Source organism: Phodopus roborovskii, unplaced genomic scaffold (genome assembly GCF_943737965.1).
Source record: "Phodopus roborovskii unplaced genomic scaffold, PHOROB, whole genome shotgun sequence".
In the NCBI taxonomy this organism is placed as follows: domain Eukaryota; kingdom Metazoa; phylum Chordata; class Mammalia; order Rodentia; family Cricetidae; genus Phodopus; species Phodopus roborovskii.
In genome coordinates this window covers 14,457,011-14,476,360 of record NW_026125059.1, presented here as the reverse complement: position 1 = coordinate 14,476,360, position 19,350 = coordinate 14,457,011, and the positions used below count along the sequence as shown (strand labels likewise).

At 44.5% G+C, this 19,350-nt stretch overlaps 1 protein-coding gene across 1 annotated transcript in view; it reads left to right on the top strand.

Moving 5' to 3' along the window:
- Window positions 1–19,350, top strand: part of Pabpc1l (poly(A) binding protein cytoplasmic 1 like) — a 28,341-nt gene that overhangs the window by 6,239 nt on the left and 2,752 nt on the right. The window contains exons 3-11 of the mRNA XM_051186764.1: window positions 889–1,004; window positions 2,958–3,097; window positions 3,263–3,357; window positions 5,967–6,104; window positions 13,848–13,943; window positions 15,084–15,332; window positions 16,200–16,290; window positions 16,865–16,981; window positions 18,590–18,696. Coding sequence (XP_051042721.1) covers window positions 889–1,004; window positions 2,958–3,097; window positions 3,263–3,357; window positions 5,967–6,104; window positions 13,848–13,943; window positions 15,084–15,332; window positions 16,200–16,290; window positions 16,865–16,981; window positions 18,590–18,696 — 1,149 coding nt within the window. The remainder of the gene's footprint in view (window positions 1–888; window positions 1,005–2,957; window positions 3,098–3,262; window positions 3,358–5,966; window positions 6,105–13,847; window positions 13,944–15,083; window positions 15,333–16,199; window positions 16,291–16,864; window positions 16,982–18,589; window positions 18,697–19,350) is intronic.

Below are 19,350 nucleotides of genomic sequence, written 5' to 3'. Positions count from 1 at the left end.
AGACAGGTGGATCTCTGTGAGTTTGAGGCCAGACTGGTTTACAAAGCTAGTTCCAGGACAGCCAGGAGGGCTACATAGAACCCCTCTCAAAAATCCCCTCCCAGGAAGAAAAAAAAAAAGCAACATAGAAGAAAAGAAACTAAAAATGAGACTCTGCCCTTTCCAGCTCTGGTCCCAGGAATAATCACTGTCCATAGTTTTGTGAGGTAGGCACAGTTGCACACACTTGCAATCTAGCAGTTGTAAAATTGAGGCAGGAGGATTTCAGGTTTGAAGCCAGCCTGGGCTAGAAGGTAAGATCCTATCTCAAAAAGCCCCCAAACAAACAAAAGCCAACTAAAAGAGGTTGTGTGCTTGTGTGTGTGTGTGTGTGTGTGTGTGTGTTTCAAAACTTTCTATTTGTAGATCCCAAATAGGCTTAGTTTCTGCCTGCCCCTTAGTTATCTCTTTCAAATAAGTGCCAGCCTCATAACCTACTGCCTTCTCTTCAATCTCCTGTGCAGTATACCAGGACAAATATACACAGCTTCTATCACTAGCCTCTGCTGTGGTGTTCACAGCATCTCCAGCTTGCAATCGGGATGGGGGCAGCTGTGGGGTTGAAATCCTAAATCCACTCCTCCTTATGCTGTCACCTCGAGCAAATGAATTGGTCTCTCTAAACTCCATTCTTCAAATCTAAACCCGGGCTGTTATGAGATAAAGTCTCACTCTGCCCCCCCCCCCAGATGAAACCCAAGGTCTGGTGCCTGTTAGCGAGCTCCACCTACGCAGGTGTCTTTTACACTCACCGACGAACATCCTTGTACTGGTCATTACCCTCTGTTGTCCTTTTCTCCCTGAAGTCCCTGTCGGGTGGTCTCTCTGTCCTTCCTCCCTGTGACCCAGGTAGTATACAACGAACATGGATCGCGGGGCTTCGGCTTTGTGCATTTTGAGACCCATGAGGCTGCCCAGAAGGCCATCAACACCATGAACGGGATGCTGCTGAATGACCGAAAAGTGTGAGTTCCCGGCCTTGGCGGGAGGGTAGAGGCTGTGGAATCGGGAGTGTTGCTTCTGCGACTGTCTAATGGGCACGAGGTGCTGGGCAGAGCTTTTCCTTGGAGCGTAACCTCGGGTGAGTGGCTCGACCTCTCAGAGACTCTTCCCTTGTGTAAAATTGGAGTTGGTAGGCATCAAAGGACTATTCTAACCAAGGATGAGAATTCTAGAGGGAAGAGCAGATGGCCAAATCATCGATGGGCTTGGTGATTCCATCCATTTTTCAGTCTCGGCCTGGTGTTTCTTTCCTCTGTCTTGTGTGCTGTCCCATGGGATCTGGGGGCAGATGGGAAGGCAAGTAGCAGGCCTGTCCAAATTTGGTAGCATCCCACTTTACAGATGGGAAATCTGTGCCACAGATCTGGAGAGAACCTGCCTCGGGATGCTCCTTTGCACGTTTGGAATCTGCCCATCTGGTGGCGCAGCCATCACGTTCAATGCTGTGGAGGGAAGACAACTTTTTTGGTTTTTCTTTTTGACACAGGGGTCTCATGCTATGTAACTGGAGATGATCTCGGACTCCGCGGCCTCCTGCCTCCACCTCCCAAGTACTAAAATTACTTGTGTGAGCGACTAGTCCTGTCTAGAGAGGCAACTTTCGAGTTGCCAGAGGCGCTGGGTTATTTGATCTGGGCTTTCTCTGGGATGGGTGCTGTGTACTCATCTTACTCTTTTGTTGTGAGATTCCCTGGATTCCCAGATATTACAGAAACCCCTTCTCTGATGCTTGGTGTTCAGCTCCTGGTGTTTGCTCCAACTTACTTATGACACATGTGCTCCGCATACCACCCGCCTTTCTTATGCCTGGCATTTGCTAACGGAGGATTCTTTTCAGCCAAGTGTGGTAGTGTGTGCCTGTAGTCCTGGCTTCTGGGCAGGCTGAGGCAGGAGGATTACTTGAGTTCAGGAGTTTCAGGGACTTCTGGAAGGCATAACAAGATCCTCATATTCTCTCTGTCTGTGAAAATATGATTCTTAGATGTGTTTATGTGCACTTAAACATTTCTAGGTCTTTCCTCTCCTTTTTGGCTGTGCTTGGAATTAAACTAGGGGCTCACACATGCTAGGCATATGCTCCACCTCCACCACCAAGCTATAGCCCTAGCCCAGAAACTCCAGATTTTTTTTTTCAGAAACTTAAAAATAAATTATTAAACCTTTTTTTTTTTTACATTTTATATACTAGTCCTAGTTCCCTCTCCCTCCCCTCCTCCTGCACCCCCTACCCCACCTCCCATCCCCTCATTAGAGAGGGTGAAGCCTCCTCTCATGGGGGAAACTCCAGATTTAAAATGAATGTTGTATTTAAGTGATATCAGTCTATCTTCCCCCACCTCCAGTGACCCGGGCACTGACCATGTCTGTCTGATTAGATTACCCTTGCTTCTCTGGTTATTATTAAATGAATAATCAGTACACAGCATCCTCCCCAGAGAAACTCCAGAATAATCTAATGATTATTAAATGAATAATTAAAGCCCCCATGGTGTGACTGGGACCCCAGATCTACAGAAATGAACTCTGGGGCTCAAAGAGGTCCAGTGACTTGCTTAGGATCACACAGCTAGGCAACTGCAGTGAGGATCCAGGCTGGTGCCCAATTGCAAAGGCTTGCTCTTCTCTCTTCTTCCTGTGCTCTCAGCTACCCTGTCTTCTGTGTGCATTTGTCACTAGATTAACGTTCTCGTAAAGTCATGCAAGGTGGAGCTCTGGAACATAGCTTCTTGCCTATTGAACACTGCTGGGCTCAGGGCACATTCAGTCCATGGAATATGAGGCTGCCAGGGTTCCCAACAATGGACAGGAAATTAAAGCATAACAATCAGTCCAAGTGACCCAGGGTTGCCAGGTGAGCCCAGGCTGGGATAGAGGGAGGATGAACCTGGGCTTTTACTCTGTTGATATGTCCACAGCTACGTAGGCCACTTCAAGTCTCGGCAGAAGCGGGAGGCAGAGCTGGGAGCTCGGGCCCTGGGCTTCACCAACATCTATGTGAAGAACCTGCATGTGGACATGGATGAGCAGGGCCTCCAGGACCTCTTCTCCCAGTTTGGTGGGCATGTTCCCCAAAGGAGGAGGGGGACACTACTGTTGTCCTTCCGTGCCCAGGTCTGGTGGGAGGGGGGGCTTCCATAGGATTTCCTGGGGATTTACAGGAAGGAAGGAAACATGCTGGCCCTTTCCTGACTCCCTGCTAAGCCAGTTTGGTCCTTCCTAGGAAAGATGCAAAGTGTGAAGGTGATGAGAGACAACAATGGCCAATCCCGGGGCTTTGGCTTTGTCAACTTTGAGAAGCATGAGGAAGCCCAGAAGGTAGGTGCCTCCATGGCCCTGCTCCAGTAAAGAGGCACAAAGCCAGGACTGGGAAGCAGAAGATCAGCAGGGGGCCTGCAAGTGGAGGGCAAGCAAGCACCCTCCCCTGGCTCAGGGTGCAAGGATCAAAGGCTCTATTATTATCTTTTCCTGTTGGCTTCTAAGCCTAGATGTACAAAGAATTTGAATATTTAGGTGGGGAAGCAAAAGTCCTCACTATGTTTAAATATTTACTAATAACTAACCTCCTTTTTCTAAAGATATACTTATTTATTGTATACTGTGTTCTGCCTGCATGCCTCAGGGCCAGAAGAGGGCACCAGGTCTCACTGAGGAAGATTGTGAGACACCATGTGGTTGTAGGGAAATGGACTCAGGACCTCTGGAAAAGCAGCCAGTGCTCTTAACAGCTGAGCCATCTCTGCAGCCTAATAACTTCTTAAGAAGCATCTTCCTCCTCAAATATTTCTCCCCACACTGCTAAAAATCCTGAACACTGAGCCAGTATGCACTTGGATCTGACTTCTGCTGCTTTCTGTGAATTGACAATGGGAATTCAGTTCTCCAAGTGGAGCACAGAGAGAACCTGCTTGGTTCCTCCGTGTTCTGGCAAAAGATGTAGGATTTTCTACCATCTAACAGGTTTGGGCTATATAAAGAAGAAAAAGCTTGGGGCTGGAGAGTGGCTCAGTGCTTAAGAACACTTGCTGCTCTTCCAGAGGACCTGGGTTCAGTTCCCAGCACCCACATCAGGCAGCTTACAACTGACTGTAACTCCAGCTCTGGGGATCTGATACCCTCTTAAACAGCTTAAATACTTATCCACAGGTGGTATACTCACACAGATAGGTACCATACACAGATAGACACCATACACATACATTTTAAAAAATCTCTTTTAATGTTTGAAAAAAGATTGAAAAAAAGAGAGATGGCAGGGTGGTTAAGAGCACTGGCTGCTCTTATGGAAGACAGAGGTTCAATTCCCGGCACCCACATGGCAGCTCACAACCATCTGTAACTCCAGTTCCAGGGGATCAGGACACCCTCTTTGGGCCCCCATGGGCACCATATATAGACAAAAATGCAAACACTTATATACATAAAGTAATACAATAACTTTAAAGAAATAAAAAAAAACACTTTAAAAAAGAAAAGTCAGGATTGAAATGCAAATGTTTCTAAAAATCTTCGGGAAGCTTTCATGGTTATAAAAAAGAATTGTTGGCTGGGGTTTGGTAGTGCATGCCTTTAAACCCAGCACTCTGGGGACAGAGGCAGTCAGATCTCTATGAGTTCCAGGACAGCCAGAGGCACACAGAGAAACCCTGTCTCGAAAAAACAAAAGGAAAAAGAAAAGAAAAAAAGAAAAAGAAAAAAGAAAAGAAAGAATGTCATTTTGGAAGAATGATGTTTGTTGTTGTGTTCAAATTAGTCCCACGTTGTGGCATTAGAATTAAATTAGGTTTAGCTTATTTTGTAATAGACCTAGGGAAGTTTAAAGTTCACAGCAAAACTGAATAGATTGAATAGATGGCATGAATAGTCGGTATGCCCACCACCTCTTACCTGCACAGCCTCCATCATTATTAGTATCCCCCACCCGAGTGGCACACTGATGAATCTACCTGGGCACGTGCACCATTGTCACCGAGGGCCCTAGTTTACAGTAGGGTTTGTTCTGTGTTGTTCACTCTCTGGGTTTGATGAATGTAGAAGGGTATGTGTCCGGCATTACCACACGAGAGAGGATTTCACCCTCTAAGAGGAGCTAGAGTATTGGGAAAGATGGACAGAGCACAGGCTTAGAGCTCTGTCCATCTTTCCCAATACTCTAGCCCCTGGAGCTTTTCACTGGCCTCATAGTTCTGCCTTTTCCAGAATGTTGCTTGGAGAGAGTTAGATGGCATGTATCCCTTACTGTTTGGCTCTTTTCAATGTAATATGCATTTAAATGTTTGGTATTTAAATATGGGACTAAAGAAACCCAAGTTCAGTTCCCAGCACTCACATTAGGAGGCTTACAACCCTCCGTAACTCCAGCTCTGGTGGGGGGGGGGGGGTCTGATGTTCTCTTCTGGCCTCTGTGGGCATTGGGCATTACACACAAGTACTCATACCCACACCCAGATAAACAACCTACACATACTTTAAAAAAAAAACTTAAAATTTCTAATATGGAAAACTTAACATTAACTCTGACCTTTGTGCTTGGGTTTTGTTTTTCTTTTCTTTTTGAGACAGAGTCTCTGCTTATAGCCCTAGCCAGCCTTGTCAGAGAGTAGATCAAACTAGCCTTGTACTTGCTGAATTCCTCTGCCCCTGTCTCCTGAATGCTAGGGTTTACAGTCATGTTGTTGCCACACAGGTCTCTCTGTTCTGTTTTTCAAAATAAAAATGTAACGAAAAATTTAAAACCCACAACTTACTCTAGGCTCCTGTGTCATATCTTTAAAAAGTGATTGTCTTGTAAGAGACCTTTCCCTGGTATTCATTCCCAGCTAGGAAGGCCAGCCTGGCTGTAGGTGGCCTCCTCTGGGCCCAAAGGCATAATGGGAGACAGGGCCACATCTGGATGATTCACCATGTGCACTCCTCCTGCCTTCCAGGCTGTGGACCACATGAACGGGAAGGATGTGAGGGGACAGCAGCTGTATGTGGGCCGGGCCCAGAAGCGAGCAGAGCGACAGAGCGAGCTGAAGCGCAGGTTTGAACAGATGAAGCAGGAGAGGCAGACCCGCTACCAGGTGAGGCCAGTAAAGCCTGGTAAACAAGAATCTAGGAAACGATAGGCTGATGGATGTTTATTCGGGGAGAAATCACTTACACCAGAGATGGATGACCGCTGCAGGTTCCCAACCCAAGGATGCCTCCAGATGTTCTCTGTCTCCAACAAGGAAGTAAGAGAGTGAGCTGGGGTCCTGGACCCCAGAACTAGTCCCCCCAAGTCACACCCACACCTGTCCCCATGCCCCAGTGGGCGTGGTCAGTGCAACAGGTGCAGGTGGGTGGACATGTCACTACAGTTCCCCCTTCAGTCTAAAGAAAGGATTTAGGATTGATAGCAAAACTATATACAAAGACAGTAAATAACAAGTATGCCCTAGGAAAAGGAAAGTTAAGAACATACACACTTAAGACTTATTGCCAGTGAGGTATTAAGAGCAAATGGCAAGAACTACATATCTAGTCCTAGGGTGAAGGCATGACAGAGATTACTATAGAGTTGTCCTAAACTGGAAAGTTTAAGTTTTGTATCTAATATTTCTATCTAGAAAGAGAGAACAATAATTGTGACAGTCTAATCTTCAACCTCATCAAAGGCCTGAGAAGGAAGATAACAATACTAGGGTAGGCAGGCAGTGCAGGCAAGCAGCTTCCGAATAGTGCATTGAAGACAGAAACATCAGGCTACCTGGATAGTCACCTAAAGTCTCACAGCAATGTCAGGGCAACAAGTTTTGGCTAAGGCCTAGAGTATCTGACTGACCAACACAGAAGCAAGGAGATAGAAAGGCTGTCTTCTCCTGACTTGACAAGGTTCAGCAGTCTTCTATGTTTGTCTCCTGCAAGCACAGTAGGACAGCATGTCCAAAGTCAGCAGGCAAGGTGAGGGCAGTTCTTAGCCCAAGAGGCCATTAGGTGAGGAGAGGATGGACTCCAGAAGGAGTGACATCAGTGCCTAACATACTCTCAGGAATAGCTCAGTGCTGTCAGGAGCAATAATGTCTCATGTCAATGGAGTACTAATATTAAAACATTTAAATGTCATGTTCTGCAGGTCTATGAAGTGTTTGAAGATCAAATATCTATGTCTGGCTAATCTCATAGGTATAAGAAACATGGGTGAAGATAATCTGTAATACTCAGAAACATAGCTATACAAATGGTTGAAACTTCCCTAAGTAATTTAACAAGGACAATGATTTTAGCAATATAAATGCAATATATATATACATATATACATATATATATATACATATACATACATACATGTAAATCTCTAAACCAGAGGTAGAATTGAAATATCTTGACCAGAGGTAGAACTGTATAGTGCAACATGATAGAAAAAATCCTAAACTGTATCAATATACAAAATGTCTTGAACATATCTAAAAGTATACATACATAGAACATGATAAAAATATTTGTGCACAAAACATCATAAACAGAAAGAAGATCTTATACAATATGACAAAATATAATAAACAAATTATCTGATAAAGGAATACAAATTTAATTTTATATAAGTTATTAACATATAAGAATCTATAACAATGTAAGTTGTATATAACTAATAATTATTAAGATAATTCACAAGAAGATAAGTTAGTTTGCTTATATCCCATCTAAACTATACCCTTATACTTATCTAAAAGAGATACCTGAGTCTGAGCATCACCTTCCATACCCAACCCCAAGCAACTAAAACCAACCCTATGCAGATGAATATTATCCCTTAATGCCAACAGCAGGGAAAGAGGACATCGTTTTCTTAAGATTACTTCCTGCTGAAATGGGACAACGTGACTTCATGGGTTCCTGTAGGAAAAAAAATAAAGGCAACAAAATTTCTCGAGGTGACTAGCTGTAACATTTGTAGCTAGTCTCTGCATGGCAGAAAATGTGTGACTGAAGTTCTTATCTGAGGCTCTGACCAGGGTGTAATAAGAAGGTGCACCATTTCTGCTAGCTAGTTTGGAGTTGTCTCGAGCATTACAGTCCCAAACCAGTTTAAAGGTGATGTTTGTAGTCCAGATGCATCAGGATGAATCAAGTGGAATTGATGAAGTGGGGCTCCATCTTCTTTTCAGAGAGTTCAAAGATTGTTGTTAGGAATTGTTCCTTGTGGAAAACATAAACATTAATATCAACATAAAATGTCATCTTTTATAGAGATGCATATTGGGAAAGGTAACATTAAGCATGAAAATAAGTGTGAGGGAAATTAGGATTTCAGAGAGAAAACTGAGTTTTCTTCTGTCTTAACATCAATTGGCTTCTTGATATAAGGCAGAAACTCTGAGTTTTATTTTAACAACATGCTTGAATTTAGAGAAGGAAAGCCAAATCCAACTCCTAAGCCAGCATTGGTTTACATGAACTGGGACTAAAGGAGTACTAGGAAGTAAAGAGAAATAGATTTTTGTATAGCAGTAGTTCATTAGAAGTAGATATTAGTACCATATGTCAGATTCTTCTTTGTTTGATGGTTCTTTCTGGAGAGCTATCTTCTATTCTTTGGGTACCTACATGTTCAGTGTCTTTTGGTTACTTGAAGATGGGTGTTTTCTGTTTTCCTGTAAAGACAAGAGTAGAACACTTCCCCTACCTTTGAGAGGTCTCCATACAATTTGTGGGAAATACTTTGGTGGATGACTTATCATTTCTTCTCATTAAGAGGTTTCTCTTCAACTCAGATCTTGATCAACTTAGAAGGTATCCACAGCTTTTCTTCTGTAGATAGAAAGGTGAAACCCCTACCCCAACGTAACACATATCCTGGATTCCATTCCAAGGTCAATACATCCTTAAAGTATTCCGGCTGGTTTAGTTCACAAGTTTTTTTCCTTTCTCATTAGCATTAAGAAAGTTTAATGTTAATAAAGCATTATGTAATCTATGTTTGGGTGTCTTGGTTCCCTCTGCCTGTTTATAGAGCATCTCTTTTAAAGTACAATTAGGCTCTCTCAACTACTGCTTGTCCTGTAGGATTGTGTGGTATACCAGTTTATATGCTTTATTTTATAATATTCAAAAAACTGTTTCAATTTTCTGGAGACATATGCTGGAGCATTGCCAGTTTTTATTTGTGCAGGTATGCCTATAATAGCCATTACTTCTAATAGGTGTGTGATAAGAGAACCAGCCTTTTCAGAGCTCAGAGCAGTGGCCCATTGAAACCCTGAAAATGTGTCTATAGTAGGGTGTATATATTTTAATTTTCCAAATTCTGCAAAATGAAACACATCCATTTGCCATATTTCATTCCTATGTATACTTTTAGGGTTACTGCCTGCTGGTAGAGGAGTTTAGTTATAAAATGAACAAGAAGGACATTTTCTTATTATTTCCTTAGCTTGTTGCCAAGTGATGGAAAAATCCTTTTTTAGACATTTGCTGTTCACATGGTGTTTTTTTATGAAACTCCGAGGCCTCCAGCACACTTCCTATTAATAACTGAGCAATTTCATCATTGCCTTGTGCTAGAGGACCTGGAAGACCTGTACGGGATCTGATGTGTGTTATATATATAGGATGCTTCTTGTAATTGTATAAACAATGAAGTTAATTCTGTGTCATCAGGAATAAATTCTACAGTCTCAATGTGTAAGATGACTCTCTCTGCATATTGAGAGTCAGTACTATAAGTAGCATGAGAATGGTGTACAATTCTGCCTTTTGTATAGAGTTATAAGGGTTTTGCACCACTTTACTTATATTTCTTGACTTATATCCTGTCTTACCTGATTTGTTTGCATCAGTGTAGAATGAAGGGACTCCAGAGATTGGTGCTTTTCTTACAATGTGTGAAAGCATCCAAATAATTTTCTTTATGAATTTGATTCTTTTACTTTTGGGATAATTGTTGCTAATCATTCCAAAAAGTTACTGCAAGAAAGCTCTCTACAAATACTCGTTATCTTTCCATGAGGAAGAAATTTCCTCATTTGTTAAAGGTACTCTAATTTCTGCTGGGTCCCTTCCTGTCAGTTGACAAAGTCTTAATTTACCTTTTAAAATCATGTCAGAGATCTTTTCTATATATGTTTTTAGTTTTTTATTCTGTTTATGTCATAGAAATATCCATTCTAATATATCTTCCCTCTGCATCAAAATCCCTGAAGGATATTCTCTAGATGGTAATATAACCAGAATACCGTCAGTGTTAGAGCCACACGGTCCACATGTGCCTCTAGTATCCTCTTTTCTGCCCATTCTTCTGTGTATCAGATTGAAGGTCTCCTAAGGCTTGCAATCTATTTACCATTGTTTCTGTAAGTGTTTGAACTTCTTGAACCACTTAATTTTCCACAGATTTCATTGAATTGGTCAGTTTCTTGTTTTCTGCAACTATGAATGATTCTATGCATTTAATATCCTCATCCTTAGATATTTTCTGAATGGCATGTAAACTGGCTTCCAGAAACAATGTTCTATCTGTTAGCTTGCCATTATCCTCAGACATGGAACAAATTCTATCTGCCAGTTTTTCCATCTGATGTTCCAGGGTTTTTTGTTTGTGTGTTTTATCTTATTAGTTGGGTTGTCAGACAAGGAATGAGCTGTTTCTGCTAGCGTGTTAGTGTGGTCCTGTATTGTTTCTATTTTGGTCACTGAAGCAGCGGACATGGAACAAATTCTGTCTTCTAGTTGGTCATCTTTATGTTCCATGTTTTGCAGTCTACCTGTCAGGTCTCCATTGCCATATTCAATATTCTGAATTCTTGTTACTAAGTGTCCTATGCTTTGTACAAGTTCCTTATTCTTTAACCCTTTCTTTAAGGACATTATGGATTATGAAACTATCACCATTGTTAAAAATATGCATATTATGGTTAAGTCATGATCCTCTTCTAAGATTCCCATCCATATAGGGAACAAAAAGATTCCTAACATCTTGTGTCATAAAATTATCCACCATTGGTATGGAATAATTGAACTCAGTTATTATATCAGCTTAAACTGCGAAGGATGTTGTAATTAATTTAGATACAATCCTGCCCTCCTAGAATTTTGATGCTTTTAGTTGTAGATCTCAACTTGTAGTAATTATGGCATGCCTGCCTGGCCAGGAGGTGGCGCATGTATACCACCAAATAGCATCAGGCTGCAGGAGAGCCTTCAGATCTGGTCCCTGTAGAAAAGCTCTTAACGAACTAAATAAAGCAAGTGAAATGTTGTTAAATGGAGGGAGAAGTGAAACAAGTCTCGTGCAAATTGGAGTCCATCAGGTATCACCTCCACTAGTGGACTGGCCCTGGGTGGCAGAGCACGCAAGCAGGGCGGGGGCGGGGCTAGGCTCACAAGCACTGTCTCAGAGCAACTTGGGGAGATGGGCAGCAGAGGCGGTGAGTGCAGTCTCAAGGCCACTTTAGGGATAAAGTAGTTGCAGCACAGATGCAAAGTCCCACTAGCTGCAGCGTGTCCTGCTGGTTTAATAAAGAGACCCTGTCAGGGTTCAGGTCGGCGGTAGCAGCTGTGGTGGCAGGCACATGTGAGGGCCTGTGCCGCTGCTGGAACAAGGAAACCATAGCACGGATATGTTAGGAGCAGACCACCTGGTCAGGGGAATAGGGAAACTATAAGAGACTGCCATTGCCAAATAGCTGGGGTCTGGGGAGGAGGAGGGAGCTGCACCACGCAGATGCCCTGCCACCTGGGTGAAATTCCGAATCCCATTCCTGACACCAGGTAATGCATGGCAAATAAGAATCTGAGAAATGATAGGCTGATGGGTGTTTATTCAGGGAGAAATCACTTACACCAGAAACAGGGACAGCCTCAGGTTCCCATCCCAAGGATGCCTCTGGATGCTCTCTGTCTCCAACGACCAGGAAGTAAGAGAGAGTGCTGGGGTCCAGGACCCCAGACCTGCCCACAACAGGTGCAGGTGGGGTGGAGGGACACTCTGAATGGGATTCCTTCCTACTTCTAAAAACATGGTTCAGGGCTAGAATCAGATGGGGGGGACACCACTACCTGGCTTGTGACAGAAGAGAGGTGACACATAACTGAACCACAAAGGCAGTTTGGAATGCCATCAACTTGAGTTGGAATAATCCTTCGTGTGTCTAATACCCTCTACATCCTCCAGTGGTAAACAAGAATGCCCTACATATTTTCAAATGCCTCTGGAGGACATCCTACTCAGGGTTGAGAATAATTAGGCCAAATACGCTACAACCAGAAATTGGAATGTTGTTTAGCCATTAAAGTCACATTAAACTGTGGCTCAGGCAGCAAACATGAGAACTTGAGTTTGACCCCCACTACCCACATAAAAACTGGGTATGGCAGCACACAACTTATACAAATACCAGGAGAGACAGGTGGATCCCTGGGGCTTGCTGACCCACCAGGCTAGGCTAATTGGTGATCCTCCACTTCCAGTGAAGAGACCAAGTTTCAGAAAACAAGGAGTGATTGAGGAAGACACCCAAGGTTGACCTCCGGCCTCTGTATATGCACATATACAAAAACTCCCATTAAGTTAGCTGTTGTTTTTAAAGATGTATTTATGTTCATGTGTATTTGCCTGAATGTATGCAAGTCACCTGCTACAGAAGAGGGCATCAGAGTCATAGATTATTGTTGGTCACCATGCATGCTCCAGGAACTGAACCTGAGTTCACCGCAAAAGCAAGTGCTCTTAAGTGCTGAGTCATCTCTCCATCTCTTTGTCTTCATCATTTTTTGTTTCTTTTCTCAAGACAGGGTTTCTCTGTGTAGCCATGACTGTCCTGGAACTTGCTTTGTAGACCAGGCTGGCTTCAAACTCACGAAGATCCACCTGGCTCTGCATCCCAAGTGCTGAGATTAAAGGGGTGCGCCACCAGCTGGCCCTTGCCATCATTGAGACAGAGTCTCACTACATAGTTCTGGTTGGCCTGGAACTCACTATGTAGACCAGGCTGGCCATGATCTTCTGTTTCTCTGTTTCTATCTCTCCCTGTATCTCTCACATGCTGGGATTACAATCGTGACTCACCACATCCTACAAGTTACCTAATTAAACTTTATAATGTACATCAGTGCAGTGTAACTTTTTAGAGATGAACCCCTCTAAATTTTTTAAATACAAGTTTTAGATTTTATGGAGAATGTACGTGGAGTGTATGCATGTATAATACTCTCTTGTAACGGTTGCCAGTGAAAGACGGCTTTCTTTTCACTGCAGGGACACTTGACAGTGTCTAGAACTTTCAGCTGCCACATTTCGGAGTTGGGGGTGGGGGAGCTGGCAAACATCCTGTGGTGGGTAGCACAGCTCACACAAAAAGTTTCTACATCTCTAAGGTGGGGATTAAAGTTTCCTTATCTTAGGGTTGATGTATGAAAGGGCTTAGAGTGGCGTCTCGCATCATGTTAAGATAATGTGTCAAGCTGGCAGATGGCAGAGTGGCAGCTATCCTATACTCTGTGGCTAAAGCAGAATTGGCCCTGTCAGGAGTTTTGCCCACAGCTGTTGCACGCAGCCTTCCTGAGAGCTGTGTGGCTGAGCTCTGAGCCTCAGCCTGCTCTAGGTAGGTCCGAGACCTCCTTCTGTGGTCTCCATGTGCAGAACGGGAGGCTAGGATCTGTACAGGTGTGTGGGAGCGGTGTGGGCCTTACACATTATGGGGGCTGCAGTAACTGGGGATGGGCAGGCTTGGTAGTTACATAAAACTGGGCCCTGCATGTCCCTTGTGGCTCTGCCAGCTGCTGACCCTACACCAGGCAGTCTGGGAGGAGAGGGGAAGGGGCGCTGAGCAGTGTCCCTCTTCCAGGGTGTGAACCTCTATGTAAAGAACTTGGATGACTCCATTAATGATGAGAGGTTGAAGGAAGTCTTCTCTGCCTATGGAGTGATCACCAGTGCTAAGGTAAAGACTGCAGTACTCCCTGCCCTGCCCTTCACCCTCTCCCGCTGCACAAGCCCCAGCGTCTTACCCATGCACAACCCCCAGCCTCTCGCCTGGCTTTCAGGGACTTTGGGTTGAGTTTCTCTTTCTGGTTCTGGCCAACACCTTTGGAGATCCACCAGCAGTCTTGTCTGGATTAGATGGGAAGAAATATATATATATATTTGAAGGGACTCTTGCGCCTCTGGCCTAAAGAGGGTTAAGAATGGATTGTACAGCTGATCTGGGGAGTGGTGAAGTTACTTAGTTAAAAAGCTTCAATCTGCCAGGCAGTGGTGGTGCACCCTTTAATCTCAGCACTCAGGAGTCAGAGGCAGGAGTTTGAGGCCAGCCTGGTTTACAGAGTGAGTTCCTGGACAAACTCCAGAGAAACCCTGTCTTAAATAACAAAACAGACAAAAACAAGTGCAATCTGAGCAAAGCCTGAATTGGGATAGTAGCATTGTAGTTGGCAGAAGCTAATGGTAACATAGTCAACAGCAGCGAGGGGATGTCAAGTAGGAGACAAGGCCTCACTGTGTAACTAGGATGGCTTTGAACTCAGGATGTAGCACAGGCTGGCTTTGAACTTATAGTGCTCTTCTTGCCTCGACCGCCTCAGTGCTGGAGTTACAGGTGTGCACCACCACACCTTGCTCCTTCCTTGTACTGCTCTTTAAGCTTTTCTGGAAGTCTACAGTGATTCCAAACTAATAAGGTTATTGTAAAAGGGCAGCTGGGAAATTCTTGCAAACTTCTGAAGAACCTGGCCTCACATGTTGAGGAAGAGTGGAAGTCATCAGGCGGCCGTGAGTCCTGGTTGTGTTTGAGGCTCCAGGTAGATGGCCTTGGACCAGTTCCTCTTGAGTCTCCCATTGTCTCCTGTACAGGGGAAACTCTGGCGCCTCCCTCCCTAATCAGGAGTCTGGATGTGAGCCGCAAAGACTCATGAAGTGTGTGGCACACAGTAGGCCTCTGTAAATGAGGGGTGCGTGGTAGGTCCGTCTCTCATTGCGTGTTACAGTATCTGCTCAATGGTGGATGTGGCTCCAGGGGAGAGGCGTGTATCTCAGGGGTTTTGCTTCCCTGTGCCCAGCAACCCTTGTCTTGTCTTGCTTTTAGGTGATGACAGAAAGTAGCCACAGCAAGGGGTTTGGCTTTGTCTGCTTTTCCTCTCCAGAAGAGGCAACAAAGGCTGTGACAGAGATGAATGGGCGCATCGTGGGTACTAAGCCTCTGTATGTGGCGCTGGCGCAACGCAAGGAGGAGCGGAAGGCCATCTTGACCAACCAGTATAGGCGGCAGCTCTCGCGCCCTGTCTTGAGCTCCTTCCAGCAGCCTACCAACTACTTAATGTCTGCTGTATCCCAGGTGACAGTGTGCCTGCCCGGGGGATAGAACTTCACAAGTACAGGTTCTGTTGAAAACACTTTGAGCAAGTTGCCCTAACCCCTTGAAGCCTCACTGCCCATCTTTAAGGTGGCAGAGCATGTCTTCCAGTCTGTGTGAGATTCCTGAATGCTGTGTGGAAGGGACTCTATGGTTAAATGAGTTTGGGAGGTCTTATATTGTAAGTACTGAAGCCTAAAGCTGGGTGGTGGTGGTGCACACCTTTAACCCCATCATTCAGGAGGCCAAGGCAGGTGGATCTTTGTGAGTTTGAGGCTAGCCTGGTCTACAGAGCAAGTTCCAGGACAGCCAAGGCTACAACAGGAAAACCCATCTCAAAAAAGAAGCATTGAAATCTCAGTTACTTCACTGTATATGTTATCTTCTCTAGTTATGTCAGAATCTGCTGGCTCTCCTTAACAGCCAGAGTGCCTGTGGTATTTCCCCAACTCAGCCACGCATGCATCTTAGCATGACCTGGCTGTTCATGTTCTGAGGAGTATGGCTAGGGAAATGACGTCATAGAACCGAAAGCGGTAGAAAGATATGGGTGATTGAAAACCACTGGCTTGCTAACATCCTTTAGCAATTGGTTATGCCTGTCCCAACTGGAGTAAGTGGCATACTTTATCGAGGTTACTGGGCTCAATATAAGGAACACTGGTTGAAATAAGTCTGCAAGCTTGGCCTGGGGGCATTGGGGATAAAGGACACCCTGAAATGGGAGAATGGCGCCTTCACATTAGCTTCGTAGGCCTCAGGTATCTCCTGCAGGGAATACCGTGGTTCTTGCCATGGCGGCCCTGAAAAGATACAAAACCCCTCTCACCTTGAGTCCTCTTCCCCCAGTCTACAGCGCAGGCTGTGTACTATGGTTCTGGCTCCATGGCTCCACTGCAACCTGACCCCAGGTGGACAGTCCAGCCACATGGACCTTCATGTAAGTAATCCAGCGTTGCTACCTTCAGCCAGGCCTGTGGGTGTGAAGCCTCACAAGAGAAGCAATGTTATAACTATGGAGTCAAGCCTGGCTTAGCATTTCTCAGAGTTGGTTACTTCCCTCCTCTGAGCCTGTTACCCCTTCCCAACTTGGGACCAAGTGAAATGTTCATGAAGTGCTGTGGCAACCCTGGCAAGGACACACAGTGTGGCCATTTGTCAGTCATCTCCAAAGGCTATTCTGATTTGTGGCTGAAAATTCTTGCAGAGAAGAGAAAAGCAAATGAAACTCTTTCGGCTAAATTATTGATGCATGGCTGAGAGCCAAGCCTACACTCAGTCTCTTGGGACTAAAGTGAGAAAGATCAGAATTTCAGGGCCTGGGAAGGCACGAACCGGTTTTTGTCATTGCAGATTTCTATACGCCCTCCCTAGAGTTCTGGGTCTAGGTAAATTGACTGTCTCTTTCTCTGCTGTGAACGTCTAGTTTCTCCCCAACCCTGGGAACTTCAGGCCACAGTGTGGTACTTTGATCATCATCCCAAACCTCTCTCTGTTTTTCTCTGTGCTATAAGCTACCTGCCCTCCAGCTGCCTCAGTGGTCCAGCCTCTAAGCACGATGCAGCATCCCCGTATTCACCTGAGCAGTGCCAGCCAGGCCTCCAGCCAGATGCAGCACACACAGAGAGTAGGTGAGTGTGAGTGAGCAAGGCCAGGATTCTGAATGGAAGGGTGTCAGTGGGTGAGGCAAAGTCCTGACACTGCGGTTGGCAGTAGAGGACAGTACAGGCCAGGCTCCAGAGTGACACTGCTTTCTTGGTGAGCTAGGCCAGCTTTGGGGGCTGTCTGTACTATAAATGTTAGCGTGACATCCAGCCTGTGGGGCTCACTTTGTACCCCTTGCTTATTGCTCTCTCTGCTGACTTATTATTAAAGTAGGGTACACTTTGTTGTGAGGATTGGTGAGTGCACAGGTAGGAGGACTTGAATCTTTGCAAGTATTGAAGCTGCCATGGCTCGAAGACAAGCACATCTGTTGGCCCATATCCTCATATCTCTGTGCTGGCCCTGTGTTCAGCACTGGGGTTCTCTGGGGATTCTGCATGAATGAGCCAGATGAAGTCCCTGCTCTTATGTTGTGGCCAGGCTTCAACATATGTGCTCATTGTTACAGCTGCAGTAAAATACACACAATGTGAAATTTACTGCTTTACTGGTTTTTTTTGTTTTGTTTTGTTTTAAGATTTACTTTTATTTTATGTGCATAAGTGCTTGCCTCCATCAGTGTATGTACATCACATGCATGTAGGACCCAAGAGGTCAGAAGGGGTGCTGGATACCCTGGAACTGGAGTGACAGTCAGTTGTGTGTTGGGTGCTTAGAAGTGAATCCCAGTTCTCTGCAGAAACAATGAGAGTTTTAGTACTATTTTCTTTTTACCTTCATACTTTGCCTGCATGTGTGTCTGTGTGAGGGTGTCTGAAGCCCAGGAATTGGAGTTACAGACAGGTGCGAACTGCCATGTGGGTGCTGGGAATTGAACCAGGGTCCTCTGGAAGAGCAGACAGTGCTCTTAACTGCTGAGCTATTTCTCCAGCCCAAGCTTTACTCTTTTTTAAAGCTACAGTTTAGTGGCATCCCATATGTTCACACTGTGGAGTATGAACTTCAGTATTTGCCTCTGTCATCTTTAAAACATTTTGGCTTGTAAAACCGAGTGTTCCAATAGCCATAGTTCTTCATTTTGTCCTTTCTAGACCCCGGGGGGAAGAGCACCATTGCATTTTTTGGCTCTTTGAATTTTCAGTGGCTCTTAGCCAAAATGCTGAGAAGCAACTGTCTCTATGAATTTGAGTGTGGGTACTTCACGTAAGTAGAGTCAGACTGCTGGCTCTTTGTGCCTAGCTTTCACCAGCACTGGCCTGAAGCCTCAGCACTGCTTTAGCATGTTGCAGTTTCCTGCAGATGGAGATTTTGCTTATGCATTCAGTTGTTGATGCACACACAGATTGTTCCCACCCATGAACTGCTACTATGAACGCCGGCAGACATCTCCTGAGACCCTACTTCTAATTCTTTGGAGTACATTTGCAGAACCGAGATTGCTGGATGTGTTGACTCTTGAATGTTTTCAGGGACCCCCATAGTGTGTTTCTATAGTTGCTGTATACTTGACATTCTTGTCTGCAGTACACAAAGGCCTCACTTTCTTTACTGCTCCACCAAAATTTTGAAGCAGCTAATTGAAACCACTTAAACCACTTTCTTCTTCTTCTTCTTTTTTTTTTTTTTTTTTACAGTCAACATTGGTACCCAGACTACAGGATCAGGTGGGGAGGGATGCTCTATTCCAGGCCAGCCTCTCCTGACACATAGAGGAGCTTCAGTTGTACACAGTGCCCATGGGGTAAGGCTGCCTACTCACTGTGGGCTCTAGGTATCCTGGCTTGGAACTTTGGCTAAGGTGTTTTCCCTCTGGTCTTTGCTTTTCTCGGCTTACAAAATTTCATTTACTAATATGTGCAGTCAGTCAAAGATCATTCCTACTAACTGAGCGGGAAATGAACCATGGTCACATTTTATTTACTGGTTATAAGCTTTTTGTCTAGGTTATTATCAAAATGAAATTGAACTTTCTGTGAGTATTAGAATTCTAAGAATATACTGAAGAGTACTGAAGGAATGAGATTAAGCCTCAAAATAGGACTAAAAATGTTTATTCTAATGAAACAAAAGGCTATTTATGTATTTCTTTACACCCCCTCAAAAGTTTCATATTTAACATTATTGAAATGTGTGTAGGATGTCAATATGTCCTTTATTGTATTTGAAACTGAAAGTACTGGTACTTTGACACACACACAGAGGTCAGGGGCAGCCCTGTAGTCTAGGAAGGGCAGCACATTTTGGAGCTACCCTTTTGACAATTCTCAAGAGCATCGAGACACTGTTCAAATGATTTCTTGCAAAATGAACGAGTCTTTAACTAGCAATAGTACTTTAAAAGTTAGCAAGATATAAGAGGGCCGAAGAAGGAGGCAAGAATTATAGGCCAGCCTAG